The sequence below is a fragment of the Hoplias malabaricus genome, chromosome 9 (assembly GCF_029633855.1).
Source record: "Hoplias malabaricus isolate fHopMal1 chromosome 9, fHopMal1.hap1, whole genome shotgun sequence".
Classification (NCBI taxonomy): domain Eukaryota; kingdom Metazoa; phylum Chordata; class Actinopteri; order Characiformes; family Erythrinidae; genus Hoplias; species Hoplias malabaricus.
In genome coordinates, this window is record NC_089808.1 from 24,665,939 (window position 1) to 24,682,200 (window position 16,262).

Consider the following 16,262-nt stretch of genomic DNA (forward strand, 5'->3'; position numbering starts at 1 on the left):
GCCCAACTCATTTTTCTCTCCAGCTTCTTACTTGCATGTCTGTGTTTTCCTTTTACCCTTCAGGCCATTTCACTAGTTCTTCACTAGGGGTTTGCTGTTCTTGATGGTCTTTGGATATTCTCGCTCTCGTACCATGGCCTCGTTACTGAAGCATTGAGCAATAGAGAGAGCCCCTGTTTAAACGGGGTAAAGTCTCCACTCAAAGGGGTTTTAGGGGTTAACCTCTTTAGGGGGCACTTGCAGACACACCCAGCAACTACAGACTGCAGACGGGGCAGTTAGACACCCCCAGCGACTGCAGATGTCCAGCAAATATATATTGTCACTGTTCAATAAAAAAAACCTTTCTCCAAAACGGTAACTGGACAAATCCTAATTAACTCTCAATGGAAGAGTAATTTTGGAGCGTTTCTATTTGTCCATTCATCATGAGATTCCCACAGTGTGAAGGACAGTTGCTGCGTTCAGATGATGCAGTAAACTAAACATCCACAAACACTGAGATATATATATATTTTTCTTTGGACAGCTATAATATTTTAAAGATGAATTTTGAGCTCTTCTTTAAACCCTCCGTCCTCACTCACCTACGATTAACACAGGCGTATTGCACAGCTCGATCCGTTCTCTCTCTTTTCAAAAAGCCTGGCCCTGAAAGCCCAGGGAGTTCTGTAGAAGAGCAGTGGCCTTTTCCAGGCCACAGTGGGAGGAACAGTCCTGCTGCTCTGCAGAAAGCTCCAGAAGTCCTTGGCTCTGAATAGAGAGGCTCATCACATGGACTCAGCCTTGAGTTGAGCACAAAACCAGCCTCCCTCGGTTTTCATGTCCAGGTTCCTGTCAGTGCACGTTTGGAAGGAGGGTTCTGATTGGCTGGTTTGGTGGCTGCCTGTCACATGGTCAGTGCGTTATGTAATTCAGCTCAAGGTTTTTCCAGTTGTCTTAATCAGAGCTAATCAGAACCCACTGCAGCAGGAGCTAAACCTGGTGTGTGTCCAAAAACATGAAAGAAGCTTGGTCACCCAGCATTGTTCAGGCTTTCCACTTCTTATTTCAAGTTCACAGTTAGTCCCTGTGCACAAATTAATAATCGATGCTCAGACATATTCAAGCTTGTCCCTCCAGGGCCCCCAGTTTTTTGTTGAGAACACACCCACCCTCCCACCTTAAATAATCTTGCCCAGTCGGGACTTTTATTTTGTATTATTAACTGCTGCAAAACCAAAAGAAGCCCCTAAAACTTGTAATCCATGAGGCTACAATCAATCGGGCTAATGTTAAGTCTGTGTAATAAAAATAACACCATCCTGTGTTACTGAATTAAGAATCTTTTTTAGTTTATTACCACATGTCCTTCTCATCCCTCAGCTGGACTGGACGTCACTCCTCTCACTGAAGAATCTTCAGCCTCCGCTCAGCCTCACTCTGGACGAGCGGACGAGCCCCTGGACGGCATCCTCAGCCCCGAACTGGACAAGATGGTCACAGACGGTCAGTAAACAGCCAGGTTTCCTCGCAGTCACACATCAGGCTTGGGGTTGTGTGCTGAGGCATTGCTAACAGCTGCTCTCTTGTCCTTACAGAGTCCATTTTGAGCAAGCTCTACAAAATCCCAGGTATGCCTTATTCTACTGTCCACTGTCCACTGTCCAGCTTAGTTTTAATTAGACTTAGCCCCCATTCTGCATATTTTGTAAACAGATTTTCTTCCCTTTATTTTTGAAAATATCCTTGTCAAGAGAAATATGAAAATGGTTGCATTATCACACCAGTCCAGTCCAAAACACCACAAAGAGCCTGAGAAACAGAGGTTTAATCCCAAATCACTCCATCCTCCCTCTGTAGTGCATTACACATGTCCTGAAACGACTGAATCTAGATCTTAACAGTGCAGTATACATTTCTAACACACATCATTTCTATTTATTCATCTGTGTGAATCTGAACTCTAGTGCTGTCTGTGTGTGTACAGTATAGTTTATGACTGATGTAGTTCACTGTAGAGGGAGCGAGGAGCTGTGTGTGTACTGTGTAGTTTTTGACTGATGTAGTTCACTGTAGAGGGCACGAGGAGCTGTGTGTGTACAGTGTAGTTTATGACTGATGTAGTTTACTGTAGAGGGAGTGAGGAGCTGTGTGTACAGTGTAGTTTATGACTGATGTAGTTCACTGTAGAGGGAGTGAGGAGCTGTGTGTGTACAGTGTAGTTTGTGACTGATGTAGTTCACTGTAGAGGGAGTGAGGAGCTTTGTGTGTACAGTGTAGTTTATGACTGATGTAGTTCACTGTAGAGGGAGCGAGGAGCTGTGTGTGTACAGTGTAGTTTGTGACTGATGTAGTTCACTGTAGAGGGAGCGAGGAGCTGTGTGTGTACAGTGTAATTTGTGACTGATGTAGTTCACTGTAGAGGGAGTGAGGGACAGATGCCCTGTGTGTAGTCAGCGTTTTTCAAAAGCTATGTTTTGCCATTTCAAAAATCTCCACCTCTGGGAAATTACTCTAACTGTACACATGTAAAGTATATAACATTAATATAAACCCGGGTGTCTCCTCACAGAGCTGGAGGGGAAGGATGTGGAAGATTTGTTCACCGCCGTATTAAGTCCAAGCACTCAGGTGACTCATCAAAGCCAGGGAACTCACCATCTACACGGGCCCCAGGGCTCTGGACTGCCGCCCTCCCAGCTCAGCTCAGGTATGTCCACCTAGCCCCACCTAGCCCCACCTTTTACACAGGGTTAACACTGTATTCGTTTCAAAAGAGTCATAATTATGCGTAAAATGCTTTTCGTTTGATGTAGGAATGTTTCCCCGGATTCCAGTCATGAATGGTCTGATGGCACCCAATCAGCAGTTCTCTCCGTCACAGATGCCTCCTGGAGCAGGACCCAACATGCCTCGGAACTTCCCTCCCATGCAACGCATGCCTTTTTCTGACAATCTGAGGTGGGCATCCCGCACTTTACTGTCGGTGTCAGTTCCAAAGCCATTGTTCATCAAGATAATAATATCAATGTAAACCATTGGCCTTAATCAAGGAACAGAAAAGGAATATGTAAATTCACAGGAGGAAAATTAAAAGCAGCACTTGGAGTCCATGTGTGAAATGTAATCTGCTGAAGAGAAATGGGGTGTTGTTACTGCACGGCCTTTAGCAAAGATAAGGGAGTGGAGGATACAGCCAGTAAGCAATCAGTAATTAACTGTTTTTAGCATATTTTAGCCAAAGTATGCAACCAAAGAGCAAAGGACAACACATACAGAGGGTGACTTTATTCTCTGGTCAGGATGAGCTGTATTATTCCACTGTATCTTTGCATTCAAATGAGGTGTTTGCTGCTCTATTAGCGTTTTAAAGGTGTGATATAGACTAGCACTTTTCAAACAACATTAAGTAGTAATTTTGCTGTAAAATTACAACTTCAAAATCATTGTGATGCATCACTGAGCTGTAATAGGGAGAATAGAGCCTCTGTTTTTGCTAATCCAGGCCCAGCACTGCAGAAACTGCACTATGTAACTTTTCCTCCCCCTTGATTTCATGATCGTGAAAGTGAATTACACTCTGCAAATGTAGGGGGGCGCCCAGGAGCAAAAATACCAACTCTTACCTAGTGTTGCTTTAATAAGCCCAGTAGCAAAAAAAAAGCCTGTTTATTTGTGAGAGAGAAATAAAAACCTTGTAGATATAGTAAACTGCCGTATATAAGGCGACTAGGTTAAAATATATAGCCCCGGTTATGAAGTAACTTTTGTGTTTGTTTCAGACATAAATTCAGATTTGTCATGGCCTTGCTTTCGTTATCTCCTTTGTGAACGTCCTGGCACTCACGAGTGTACACTTTCTTTATTGAACAGGGAGAGGAAGTTCAGTCAGATGGCTCAGGATGCAGCTGGCCCATGGTCAGCCACTGGTCCAGGTCCAGCTTCTGCCCCTCCTCCCACCCCTGTCCCAGAAGCAGAGGGGGACTCTTTATCCACGGCTCAGAAAAGCACGTTAAAGTGGGAGAAAGAGGAGACGCTCGGAGAACTGGCCACGGTGGCCCCAGTCCTGTACACCAACGTCAACTTCCCCAACCTTAAAGAGGAATATCCAGGTGTGTTAAAACTCGCTCGTCCCACTGTTTGGTCATTTCCATCACAATTTTATGAAGCATTTTGATTACTGAACATTTTAATCCTACGTGTATTTCACAGATTGGCAAACACGGGTAAAACAGATCGCGAAGCTGTGGAGGAAAGCGAGTTCACAAGACCGGGCTCCCTATGTGGTAAGATATGACACTCTGGAGCAGCTGCAAATGAGCCTGAGGCCACTGTGTCCAACAGTTATTGGTCATTGGCAATGTGTATAAAACGCCACAGCATAGGGACCACTGTTTATTACATAGTGGAACTATATAGTATATGTTTGGGATGAGCTGGAATTAACTAATCATCCAACATTAGCACTTGACATCACTAATTTTCTCATGTTTACAGTAATTAATTTGTATAGTGTGAGAATGTATTCCCAGGAAAGTAAAATTTGCTACTACAGCAAAAACTCCTGATTAATGCCCTTAGTTTCAGAAGAAATGCTGGTGTCCACAGAGTCTTAAACATGTTTAACCTAAAGTCAGATCCTGTGCTGTTTCAGAACTAAAAATGTATGTCTGTGTCTCTTACAGCAAAAGGCCCGTGATAACAGGGCTGCCCTCCGCATCAACAAAGTCCAAATGTCTAATGAAACCATTAAGAGGCAGCAGCCGCCCCAGGTCTCTCAGGTTTTGGAAGTGTTCGATCCTGCCATCCCACCCCTCGACCCTGAACTTCTCTTTAAGGACACCCTCAAGCACAAGGAATCTGAACAGGAGCAGGAGTGGAAGATGAGACAGGTAAGTCTGCACTACGGGGTGAAATATATTTCAGTGCCATGATGTTTGCAAGCGAGTTGTTCTGATTCTGCTTCTGGCGTCAAGTTCAGAGACTTTAGAATGGCCTCGCCCCCTCGTCTGAGTCTGTCCAATCCTAGAGCTGGACCCGCATTTATGTTAGAGCACAAAGACAAGTTTAAACGACACAGTTAGAAAACAGACACAATGAGCGCTGAGAAATAAGAGCACTGAGTAAAAACAGAGAAGAAAGAGAACCGACCAAAAAAAGAAAAAAAAACTGCTTCTGCTCCTTGCTCCTCGCTGCTGTGTGCTCGGGGTCGGGGTGAACAGCGAGCGGCTCATGATCATTTTAAGGGAACAGGCGCTGAAATCGGGCGTTCTGAACAGGGCTGTTTAGACAGGGGGGAAAATGCTGCTGTGGGACTCATGGGGTTTGGACCAAAGCAGGGGGAGAGTATTTACTCTGTTAAATTCATAAACACACCAACCACATGCCTGGTTTGAACACACTGTAGAGGTAACCTTTAATCATGACACAAATGCAGTGTATGAGCAAAGCAATCTTAAAAGCAACAATATGTGTTTGCAAAGTCTCCAAAATCTGTAGCAACAACCCATTTGGAAGTCTGCTGTTCACCAGCTGGGAGTAATGAGATGATGATGATGAAGACATTATGATAATGAGGCAGTAAAATCACAGCTTTTAAGAGCGATGAATTCGCCAGACTATAGGCTTTTAATGAAGTAGACAGACTCGGTGGTCAGTTTATTTCTCTGTGCCTAAACAGAGTGATTCTATAAGCTTCCTGTAAGATGTGTCTTTTAAGGTGGAATGGTGTGTTAGAGGAGAAAACCAGAAGTTTAAGTTGTCTATAAGAATGAATTTATCGTTACACTTATATAGCGCCTTTCTAGACACCCAAGGACGCTTTACAATGTACACTGCTCAGAACGCTCAATTCACACACACACACTGGCGAGAAGCGGCAGCCAAATGCGCACAGCGTACTCTCAACCAGAAACGACCGTCCACCTGGAGGACTGCATCGGGCACTAGGATTTCACCCAGGACAGAGCGCCAATCCATATCTGGGCACACACACATTCACACTCATTAACTCACAAACCAGGACAGTTATTACAGAAGCCAATTCACCTACCCTGTGAATTCACACAGAATCTCATGTAACTTGAGTTGTTTAGTTTTATAGCACTGTCACTAATGCAGTTAGCCGTCTCCAGAGTTTGGAGACATTTCCACCGTAAGTTATCCGAAACAGCAAAAATAAGTCAGTGTTACCCTCCTATGGAGCAGGAATAGAGCAACATCCTCATCTCAATTGGTGATTTTCAGCGTTTGGAGTCTCTCCGTTGTCTAAAAACTTCCAGATGGCATTTCTCTGCTGTGAGCAGAGAGATAAAGCCTAGCCTACCGGACCCAGACACTTTGTTTTTTTACCCATTTACAGACACTGGGGCTCTGTAAACACATTAGAGCGGTTTTGAGAGCAGCGCATGGTGAGGAAACATCCTCAGAATTTTATAAAATATGTTATTGGATTTAAATTGTGAATATTGTAGTTAAAATTGTAACGCTTTTAAAAATTCACCAAAGAGTATCTAAACAGATGTCTCTTTATTTTGCAGCAAATGAGGCAGAAGAGTAAACAACAAGCCAAAATTGAAGCTACGCAAAAACTTGAACAGGTGAAGAACGAGCAGCTTCAACAGCAGCAGCAGCAGCATGTCAAGGGAGAACTCGACATTTCTTGCAGCCTCCATAGCCCAGGCTCTTCACAGTCCAGCAACGAGAACACTTCCCCTCCACAGCCCAGCTCCAAGAATGGGTTCTCTAAGCCGCAGCTTCCTGGAACCCCCACTGCAGGCTCTCCAGATGATGTCTTTCTGCGTCCTCATCCTCCCCCGCCTTCATCAGGATCCCAGCCACAGTCCCCACAGATGTTCTCTCCTGGTTCTTCTGGCTCGAGACCGTCTTCACCTTGGGATCCTTACACCAAAATGGTGGGAACACCAAGACCACCGCCAAGTGGCCCGGCTTCTGCTCGTCGGAACTCTGAATCTGGGAAATCGCCTCGGAGTCTGTCCGAGGAACGTGGGAAGACTTCATCCGTTCATGAATCCATTGGTTCCCCAACAGCACTCAACATTGACCCATATGCCAAGCCTCCAGACACACCAAGGCCAGCGGGTCCAACAGACCCCTTCCTCAAGCCTATGTGTCCGCCAAGGGCTGGTCCAGCTATGGAAGGGAGGCACTTAATTGGCTCCCCGGGACATGATCCGTTTTCCAGGGCGGCTGTAAGAAAGGAAGCTTATCCACGAATGCCTCAAGGCAGGATGATCCTTTCAGACCCTTATGCTCGCCCCCTTCTCGCTCCTATCCCTGGAAGCAACGAGTCCGGCTCAGTTCAGCTCTTCAAAACCCCTATGCCTCCACCTCAATCTCAGGAGGCGAATGCAGGAATGCATCCAAGACGACCAAGTGGGGACCCCTTTGAAAGACCAATGATGCCTCCTCGCTCTGCAGAGGTGTTTGCCCAGAGCCAGCAGAATGACCCGTATGCCCATCCCCCACTTACCCCACATCCTGCCATGGGTGACAGCTTTGAGAGTCAAGCGAGGATCCCACGGCAGCCTCAGGCCCACCCTTTTTCTCAGCCTGGTCAAATGGCGAATCAGCCTGCTGGGAATCCATATGCACGTGCCCCCTCCACCCCAAGGCCTGATTACTCTCAGTGCGACCCCTTTTCCCAGACTCCTTATTCTAACCCGTATGCGCGAATGCCTGGAACACCCAGACCCCATGACCCTGAACCATTCTCTCACCAGTCTGCCTCTCCTCATCCTGCCATCATGAACCAACCCCCCCAGCAAATTCAGTCACAAAATCGCATACTGTCGCCAATGTCGATGGATCCTTACGCACAGCCTCCCGGGACACCACACCCAGGCGTACCAGAGAGGTTCCTCAAGTCCCAACCCTTCCAAAGGAGCCAGGATCCATTTAATCACCCTCCGGGAATGGTTCGGCCAATGGGATCGGACCATCATCCGCAGACCGATCAATACGTGCAACCTCCCAGGACCCCTCACCCTGGCGGTGCAGGACAGGGAATAAGACCCGGATCTATGGCTGGTCAGGATTCGTTTTCACCTCCTCAGGCACTGATGCAGGATGCCTTTGCCAGTGCCGCGCTACAGGCATCTCAAACTCCACGACACCCTGGTATGGCAGAAGAGAACAGCGTGTCCCGGTCACCGTCCAGTCAGCCGAGCCAGACCCCAGTTCATGACCCATTTGAGCAGACGCCCATGAACCCTCACCCTCCGGGTCCAGAGAGCAGAGAACAGCAAGCTTTGGTGCACAGTGCAGTAGCAATGGGGCAGCCCAGCACTGAAGTGCAGACCGTGCCACTTGCTGAGGCTGAAGAACGACTGAGACAGGTACCAGAACATGCTGAACCATTTTGAGATTTGAGATTCATGATCCAAGGTCTGGAAAATGGGACACAAAGGGATGTTCAGTGGTGCCTATTGTTTATTAATTTCTAGAAGTGTTGAACACTTCAAAGATAAGCTGAAATGAAAATCTCAGTTAAGAGGGTGATTCGGCGAGGTGTGATGTGGGCGGGACGTGATTTGTATCCATTGAGAGTTGATTGGATGGTGGATTTCTGAACTCTTATCTTCAATAACGATATTTCAGTGCACATTATTTACAGCATCTGTCACTGACTGGTCATTAGAGGGTATTGTCGTCAGTTCAGCACTCGATTTTAAAATTAGTTCAAAATATTAATATTGACAAAGCTGAGAGGTGGTTGTTTGAGGGTGATGTCGTGCTGCATTTAGTTTGTGGCCATTTTTCTGTGGCTTTTTTATTGTTCGTATCATTATCGGAATTATATTGTATCGACTGAAAATTAAGAAATATATTGTGATATACATTTTGGTCGTATCGTCCAGCACTATCTAACTTAACTTTCTATTATCACCTTACAAGGCGTCAGTTTAGGCAGAAACCTTTCTTAACCCTTTCAGTCCAGTCGAGGGTCCTGCAGAGTTTGCACGGCCAGTCAAAGTGTTCGTGTGAATCCCATTTAGTGTTTCTTGAATCATTTCAGCCTGAAATGGGTCTGCTGTCTCAACCTCCTCAAAAATTGAGCTGGATAACTCATAGTTGTGGTGTTCTATGGGAAAGGGGTCGTGTTTTTTGGTAGCGAACAACCCAACACACACCTGCCCCGTGTCTGACCTTGCGGGGGTCGATTCCGGAGTCGTTCACTGTGTTGAATCAGAGCATGGCACGATCAGTTAAAGAAGTTCCATTTTCATTCCAGCACGACTTGCTTGTTTCAGCATGGTGTTTATTCATTGTGTAATTTAATATCTCTGGTGCCACTTCATAAACTGCGTTTCTAGATGCATTAAGAGGTAGTCATTACGTTACAGATGCATCTTAATATATGTAATAAAGCACAGGTTATTGAATTCTGTCAATTCCTTTGTCGTTCTCTTCACAGCGGCAGCGTATTCGAGAGCTGCTCCTTCGACAGCAGCAGCAGAAAAGTGCCATCCGTCAAGAGAAGAGCGCCCAGGAGCAGCCTGTCAGCGTTCCTCCTGGCACTCCCCAACACTGGAGCCAGGAAAATCAAGGCCAGCAGCCGAGTGAGGTTTTCAGTCGACCACCTCCACCCTATCCGGGACCTGGTGCTGTGAGGAGCCCTCAGAGGTTCCACGGGCCATATCCAGGAGATCCACGAGGGCCTTTCCCTGATGGCCAGTTTCCAAAACCCCAGTTTCCTGGGGAAACTAATAACATCAGGCAACCAGGACCTAGGTGGGTATACTAGGATGTTAGATCCGTACTATGATACTTTAAAGCATCACTAGGTAGTATTTTTACCTTAGAAATACAGCTGTAAAAGTTTAGAGCTTCTGTCTTTACTTCTTTGGGGCTCAGAACTGCAGAAACCGCGCTATGTAACTTTTGTAGGCAGGTTGGACACTACCTGCCGAAACCCTACCTAGTGTTGCTTTAATAACCTATATCAATATCCTTCTTGATAATCATGTAACGTCTCTTATGGCTCATAGGATGGGTTTCCCTCCTGGTGTTCAAGGACCAGGCTTGAGACCCCATCACATGCAGGACTCGATGATGGAAGCTCATCCACAGATGAGAAGATCCACATCTATTGATCTGGGGAAGTCCTTAGGGGGCAACCCCATGGGACTCCAGCCTTTGCCACCTCGAGGCATGCACATGCAGCAGCACAACATCATGGGGCAACCTTTTATAGAGCTCAGGCACAGGCCTCCTGAAGCCAGACTGCGGCTTCCCTTTGCAGGTCCTGTAACGCACCCTCAACGGCTTCCTGGTTTCATGACTGGGCAAGACATGGGATTTCCGGCCAACCAGGGGCTTAAACCAGTGGATCTTATTATTAATCAAACTCAGGAAGTGCAGGGGACAGTCGGTATGGACGGCTTGCATCAGCCCAGAGCTGGACATCCTCAGCATCCACTCGTGAGATCAATGAGCCAGCCCGCGTCAAATGAGACTTTCAGCAGTCCTTCTTCATCAGCCTTCCCTACGCCATCAGCAGGGCACAACAGTGAGGTTCCCTTACCCCCGAATGAGGGGACTGAGGACAAGATGGATGCAGATGAATCAGCTGTGAAAGACCTAGAAGATGTGGAGGTCAAGGACCTTGTAGATACAGATTTAGAGAACCTGAATCTGGACGCGGATGATGGAAAAGATCTGGATCTGGAGACCAACGATTTGCACCTTGATGAAATCTTCCTGACATCTGGAAAGTTTGATATCATTGCCTACGCTGATGCTGATCTGGACCTCAGCGAGGATTTGGATCTTAATGACCCCATGGATGACCACGCTGAAAGTTCGGACATCCAGAAGTCACAGATGGAGACAAAACCTGATGCAGATCACACTTCCTTGCCTTCCAATGCCACATCTGTAGAAGGGAAGAGTGGGGGCAAACCAGAGCTGTCGCCAGGCCACATCAAAAAAGAGGGCTCTCAGGATCCAGGACCCTTGAAGGCAGAAGGAGATATTAAAACCGAGTTCAAAGAAGGTCCCTCTCAAGAGTCATCTTGCCAAAATCAAGCACACGATTCTCTAGGTGGTAATCAGGAAGGCTACGGAGGTGTTGATGCCAGTTCACAGATTCCAAAAGCTGGTCTTCACCCTGATGCAACTCCAGTGCTCTCCAGTTTACTGGTCAATGTTCCTTCAGATCATGAACCATGTAAACAAGACAACAATGGTCAACCTGTGGCTCAAAGCAAACTTCAGGAACCTGGACTTTGTTCCACTCTGCTGGGACAAGGAGACGTGGCTGTAGACCCGTCATTGGCTTCTTCCCATGGAGAAGATCCTTTAGACATCCCAGCAGCCCTTCAGGACCAGTCCTCAGGTCCCCTGTTTGGAGTGGATCCGCAGGGGCAGCAGAATCGACCTCTGCTGCTGGAGGAACAGCCGCTTCTCTTGCAAGACCTTTTGGATCAAGAGAGGCAAGAACAGCAACAGCAGAAGCAGATGCAAGCCATGATCAGACAGCGCTCCAGTGACTCCTTCTTCCCTAACATAGGTAAATATGAGCCTATAACAAATGTAAGTTAAGGTTGTCATCAATTAGAACACACTGTGTACTGTATATTGTGTAACACATGCATGGTGTTACTATCCAGAAGGAAAAAAACATGCATATATATGTTTTTTTTTTAGATTTTGATGCCATTACTGACCCCATCATGAAAGCAAAGATGGTAGCCTTGAAGGGAATCAATAAAGTGATGGTTCAGAACAACATGGGAATGTCTCCAGTGGTCGTGAATAAGTAAGTATATCTCCAGGCCAATATATTATAAACAAAATAAAAAAACTGTTGGGTGTATAGATTGTCTCCCAACCAACACACTGTGAAACAATACCCCAGTCAGTCTTCTGTATGCTCAGAAAACACAGGATAAAGCCGTTCTGATTCTGCTCTGCTTCTGACATCAAATGCAGTGACTTTAGAATGGCCCCACCCCCTCGTCTCAGTCTGTCCAATCACCCGCATTTATGTGAGAGCAGAAAGACGAGGTTAAATGCAGCAAAATGAGCGAAAAACGAGCGCAGAGAAATAAGAGCACTGAGTAAAAACCGACCAAAAAACAGCTTAAAAAACCTTCTGCCAAAACAACTCGCTGCTGTGCGCTCGGAGTCGGGGTGAACAGCAAGCGGCTCATCATCATTTAAAGGAACAGGTGCTGAAAGCTGGCATTCTGAACAGGTCTGTTTAAACAGGGGGAGAACACTGCTGTGGGGTTTTAAACTAAAGCACGTTTCATTAAGAAACAGAACTATGTTCCACTGTGGAGAAGAAATATCCTGAAAGAAATATTTTATCTTTGGTTTTCAATCTTTAAATCTATGTCTTGTTCTTTCTCTCTGTTCTATCTTTTTTTTCAGATTCCCAGTGCCTCCTCAACAAGTGCAGGGCCCACAAGCTCCAGATGTTCCTCCCTCGCCAGCAGTGGCACAGGTGCGATTTGATTCTCATTTGGTTTAACTTTGAGAATTAAATGAAGTAAACCATTCTGATTATAATTTTTTTTTTTTTTTTTTTTTTTTTTTTTTCTTTAGGATGGCAAGCTGGCGGCATATATGACAAGACCCAGTCCTCCAAATTTTGGTCAGGGTTTTACCAGTAAGTGTTCTTCTAGTGTAGGTACAGATATCTGGTTTGTAGATGTCTCATTAATGATTGCGCGTTTCCACAAGTCTACGGTCAGTTTATAAAGTCTGTTCTGTCTTTCTCAGATGAGGCCCAGAAAGTTCAATACGAAGACTGGCTCAGGGAGACGCAGAAGCTCCTTCAGATGCAGCAGAAGTTTTTGGAAGAGCAGATCGGAGCCCACCGGAAATCCAAGAAGGCCCTGTCTGCTAAGCAAAGGACAGCTAAGAAAGCAGGGAGGGAGTTCCCTGAGGAGGATGCTGAGCAGCTGAAACATGTGACGGAGCAGCAGGGTGTGGTGCAGAAGCAACTGGAGCAGGTGATGCATAAATATTTAAAAAAATAGAATATAAAAATACATGGCTTTTAATAATGACGGTGCACTCTTCATAAAGTAATTTCTCACCTCAGATCTGTACTGTGGCCCAAGGTCAGACCTAGGGGGCTCTATAAAGCTTTGCCTTTGGCCGTGCGCTGGTTACTTCCTCAGGGAAGTATTGTGGGAATATGGTATCTTCAGATGCTCTCTGATTCCCACCTGTACTCTCAGTGAGTACCACTTGGAGAAGAGATGCTGATGAGTATGAAGGGCCAGAGAGACCCTGGGTGTCTGTTTGTGTGCAGAGTTGGCTGTGCCTGTGCAGTTTTTAAAATACAGTGTAATGAAGACCATATTACACCACCGGAAGATTATTCCGCTTGTTTATAAAGACAATTCTACAAATTATGTCTAGATGGTAATTTCAGCAGATTTGTCTTCTCCTAGAAAGTTCACCATGATCCTCCCTGAATACCACTGCTGTTTCTCGTTACACTTGCGCTTTTCCCACTGTCCCGCAGATCCGGAAACAGCAGAAAGAGCATGCCGAGCTGATAGAGGAGTACAGAGTCAAGCAGCAGCAGGGTGTCATGCAGCCTCAGATGATGCCTGGCATGCTGCCCATGCAGGGCCATCCAGGCATGGTGCCACCGGGCCCTATGAACCAACCTTTGATGGGTCCCGCCATGCCCATGCAGCTCCATCCCGGCCAGCCGAGCGTTCCCAGCATGCCGGGATGGCACCCTGGAGCTCCAGGCCATGTCGGACCCCAGATGCCAGGTGTGATCCCCCCTCAGATGATACAAGGGCAGCCTCTCCAGCCAGCTTTACCCAGACCTGGCCAAGGGCAGTCCAGTGGAGAATCTCCTCACGTGAATTTTGACGACACCAATCCGTTCAGTGAAGGTTTCCAGGAGCGAGAAAGGAAGGAAAGACTGAGGGAACAGCAGGAAAGGCAGAGGGTGCAGTTGATGAAGGAGGTGGAGAGACAGCGCATGAAACAGCGCATGGAAATGGAGCAGCAGCAGCAGCAAGGCCTCCTCGGCCAAGACGGGAACATGAGGGCTCTCTCGCAAATGCCTTTCTACAACCAGAACCTGCCTCAGGACTTCATGCAGCCTCATAGATCTCCGCAGCAAATGCAAGGACCAGGCTTCCCCCAGCAGCCAGGAATGGGAGGACCTCCTTCAGGGCCCATGATGGGGAATGGGCCCTTCCCTCAAGACATAAGACCAAGATATGGGCTGGAAAACCAGATATCACATGGTGGGCCTAACTTCATGCAGGGGCAGCCAAGACCTCAGAGGTTCCCTGGCCCAAATATGGGACCTCAGAACCCAGGGCAAAGACATCCTTTTGGGGTAGAGTCAACAATGCCCTTGCCTCCAAACTTCCCAGGCTCTGGTCCATCCCTGATTCAGCTCTACTCCAATATTATCCCGGAGGAGAAGGGCAAGAAGAAACGGAGCCGCAAGAAGAAGAAGGACGACGATGCAGAGTCTTTAAGGGAACCGTCCACTCCCCACTCTGACCTGACTGCTCCTCTGACGCCCTGCGTTTCCGACACATCATCTACACCCACGAGAAATCCTCTCCTCTTTGGTGACCATGAGATGTGTGAGACCTCCCAGCCTGGATCTTCCACCCCAGGCTCCCAGAGCAGCCAGCCTCACTCGGAGCTGGAGAGGCAGCTCTCAGAAGGAAGCTGTGGAGGAGTTGCGGAGATGACCATGTCCCATCAGGACATCCAGGACCGCATCTTAAGCAACATCAAACTGGAGAGGATAGAGGCCAGCGACTGCCATGGACCAAAGGGAACCGACATAGGCCTGGGCATGGTGAAGGTGGAAGGGGAGAAGGAAGGCTTGTCGCCACATCCTGCAGGCCAGAGCCCAGCCAGCAGCTCAAGGGGAGAAGCTGGAAATGAGCTTCTCAAACACCTCCTGAAAAACAAGGGCACTCCTCCACATGTGTTGCCCCACCAGAAGTCTGAGGACAGCTTGAGATCGGAGGAGGAGACCTCCATGGACAGCAAGGTTCTCCTGAGGCAGAGCTCTATAGACAGCACTGTGGTGAGTTAAAGCAAAGTTTCCAATGGATCAAAAGGTTTTTTGTGTAATGTGAAATTGGAATTCAAACTTTCACCTGCTTTGATTTTTCATTTTATGATGTGTGTTGTGTAAAGGGGATGGGTGGTATCAAAATATTAACACGGTATACGGTATTACCGTGGGGTGTGTGTTTGGGGGGTTGTGCACTGTCATACTGCGTGAGTTAAAGGGTTTTTTGCAGTTCAACTCAACACAGTCCAACAGTGCACACTGACACACGTTTTGACAAAGTAAGGACATGTTTCCTAAACTGAAGAAACCAAACATCTGGGGCTTGAATTGATTAGTCTGTTTACGCTAAAATAAACAAACAGGTACTCACTGGTGCCCCCTGAAGGTGCCGTTGCTCTTTTACTGATGTTACAGCTGTACTTTGATGTGTCTCAGTTTCATTATTTGTTTTTACAAGTTTAGTGGGGACAAAATTACGTCTATTCACCCCTGAGGGAGACACAACACCCCTTGGATCACAGCCATAACCCTTTACGAGATTTTCGCTTGTCATTTTAACAGACATACTCCGACAGCCAGCTGTCCGGTCATCCCGATTTCTCTGGCTGCTTACTGTCAGACGAGAAGAAGAAACAGAGGAACAAGAGGACGCCCAAGAGCGGAGACCGCCCAGCCCCTCGCACCAAGAAGAGGAAGAAGGAGGAAGATGAGAGACAGGTGCCGTACACGTCCACAGAGCCAGGAATGACTAATCTGAAACAGGTGACTCTTCCCTGCGCTAGGTGTTAGTGAAGAAAGTGGCTCGTGATTAAACTCGGGTTTAAATAAAACCTTTTCTCTGAAAAGGCTGGTAGCTCTTTATATGATATGAAACGCTCGTGTTGAACAGATGAAGACGTCGTGTCTCCGTATTAATTAAAGTGGGACCTCTAGAGTCCGTCTCTCCAGACTCCTGATCCGCTTCTCTTTATCTAACAATCATGTCTATCTTTCTCTTTCTCTTCCTCTCTCTCTCTGTTTATCTCCTGCTCTGCCTCCTTTGGTCACTCATTCACTCTCTCTTTCTCTCCCTTTGCTCTTCTTTGCTCTTTCTCACACTGGCTCTCTCGCAGTCTCCCTCTGTCTTGATCTTTCTCTTGGTCCCTCTTTCTCTCAATGACTCTCTCGTGCTTTAGCTCTCGTTCTAGCTCTCTCTCTTCTACTTGTACTATCTCTCTTCCTCCCATAAAACCCT

The 16,262-nt window shown here is 46.9% G+C and overlaps 1 protein-coding gene across 2 annotated transcripts in view; it reads left to right on the forward strand.

The window, feature by feature from the left end:
• kmt2cb (lysine (K)-specific methyltransferase 2Cb) overlaps positions 1–16,262 on the forward strand; it is a 93,119-nt gene that overhangs the window by 63,855 nt on the left and 13,002 nt on the right. For both annotated transcript variants that reach the window (XM_066681806.1, XM_066681807.1), the window contains 16 exons: positions 1,366–1,488; positions 1,581–1,613; positions 2,555–2,692; positions 2,799–2,943; positions 3,856–4,094; positions 4,195–4,268; positions 4,668–4,874; positions 6,522–8,339; positions 9,419–9,735; positions 9,993–11,515; positions 11,653–11,764; positions 12,382–12,454; positions 12,556–12,619; positions 12,733–12,965; positions 13,487–15,037; positions 15,590–15,790. In XM_066681806.1, the coding sequence (XP_066537903.1) occupies positions 1,366–1,488; positions 1,581–1,613; positions 2,555–2,692; positions 2,799–2,943; positions 3,856–4,094; positions 4,195–4,268; positions 4,668–4,874; positions 6,522–8,339; positions 9,419–9,735; positions 9,993–11,515; positions 11,653–11,764; positions 12,382–12,454; positions 12,556–12,619; positions 12,733–12,965; positions 13,487–15,037; positions 15,590–15,790 (6,851 nt within the window). The remainder of the gene's footprint in view (positions 1–1,365; positions 1,489–1,580; positions 1,614–2,554; positions 2,693–2,798; positions 2,944–3,855; positions 4,095–4,194; positions 4,269–4,667; positions 4,875–6,521; positions 8,340–9,418; positions 9,736–9,992; positions 11,516–11,652; positions 11,765–12,381; positions 12,455–12,555; positions 12,620–12,732; positions 12,966–13,486; positions 15,038–15,589; positions 15,791–16,262) is intronic.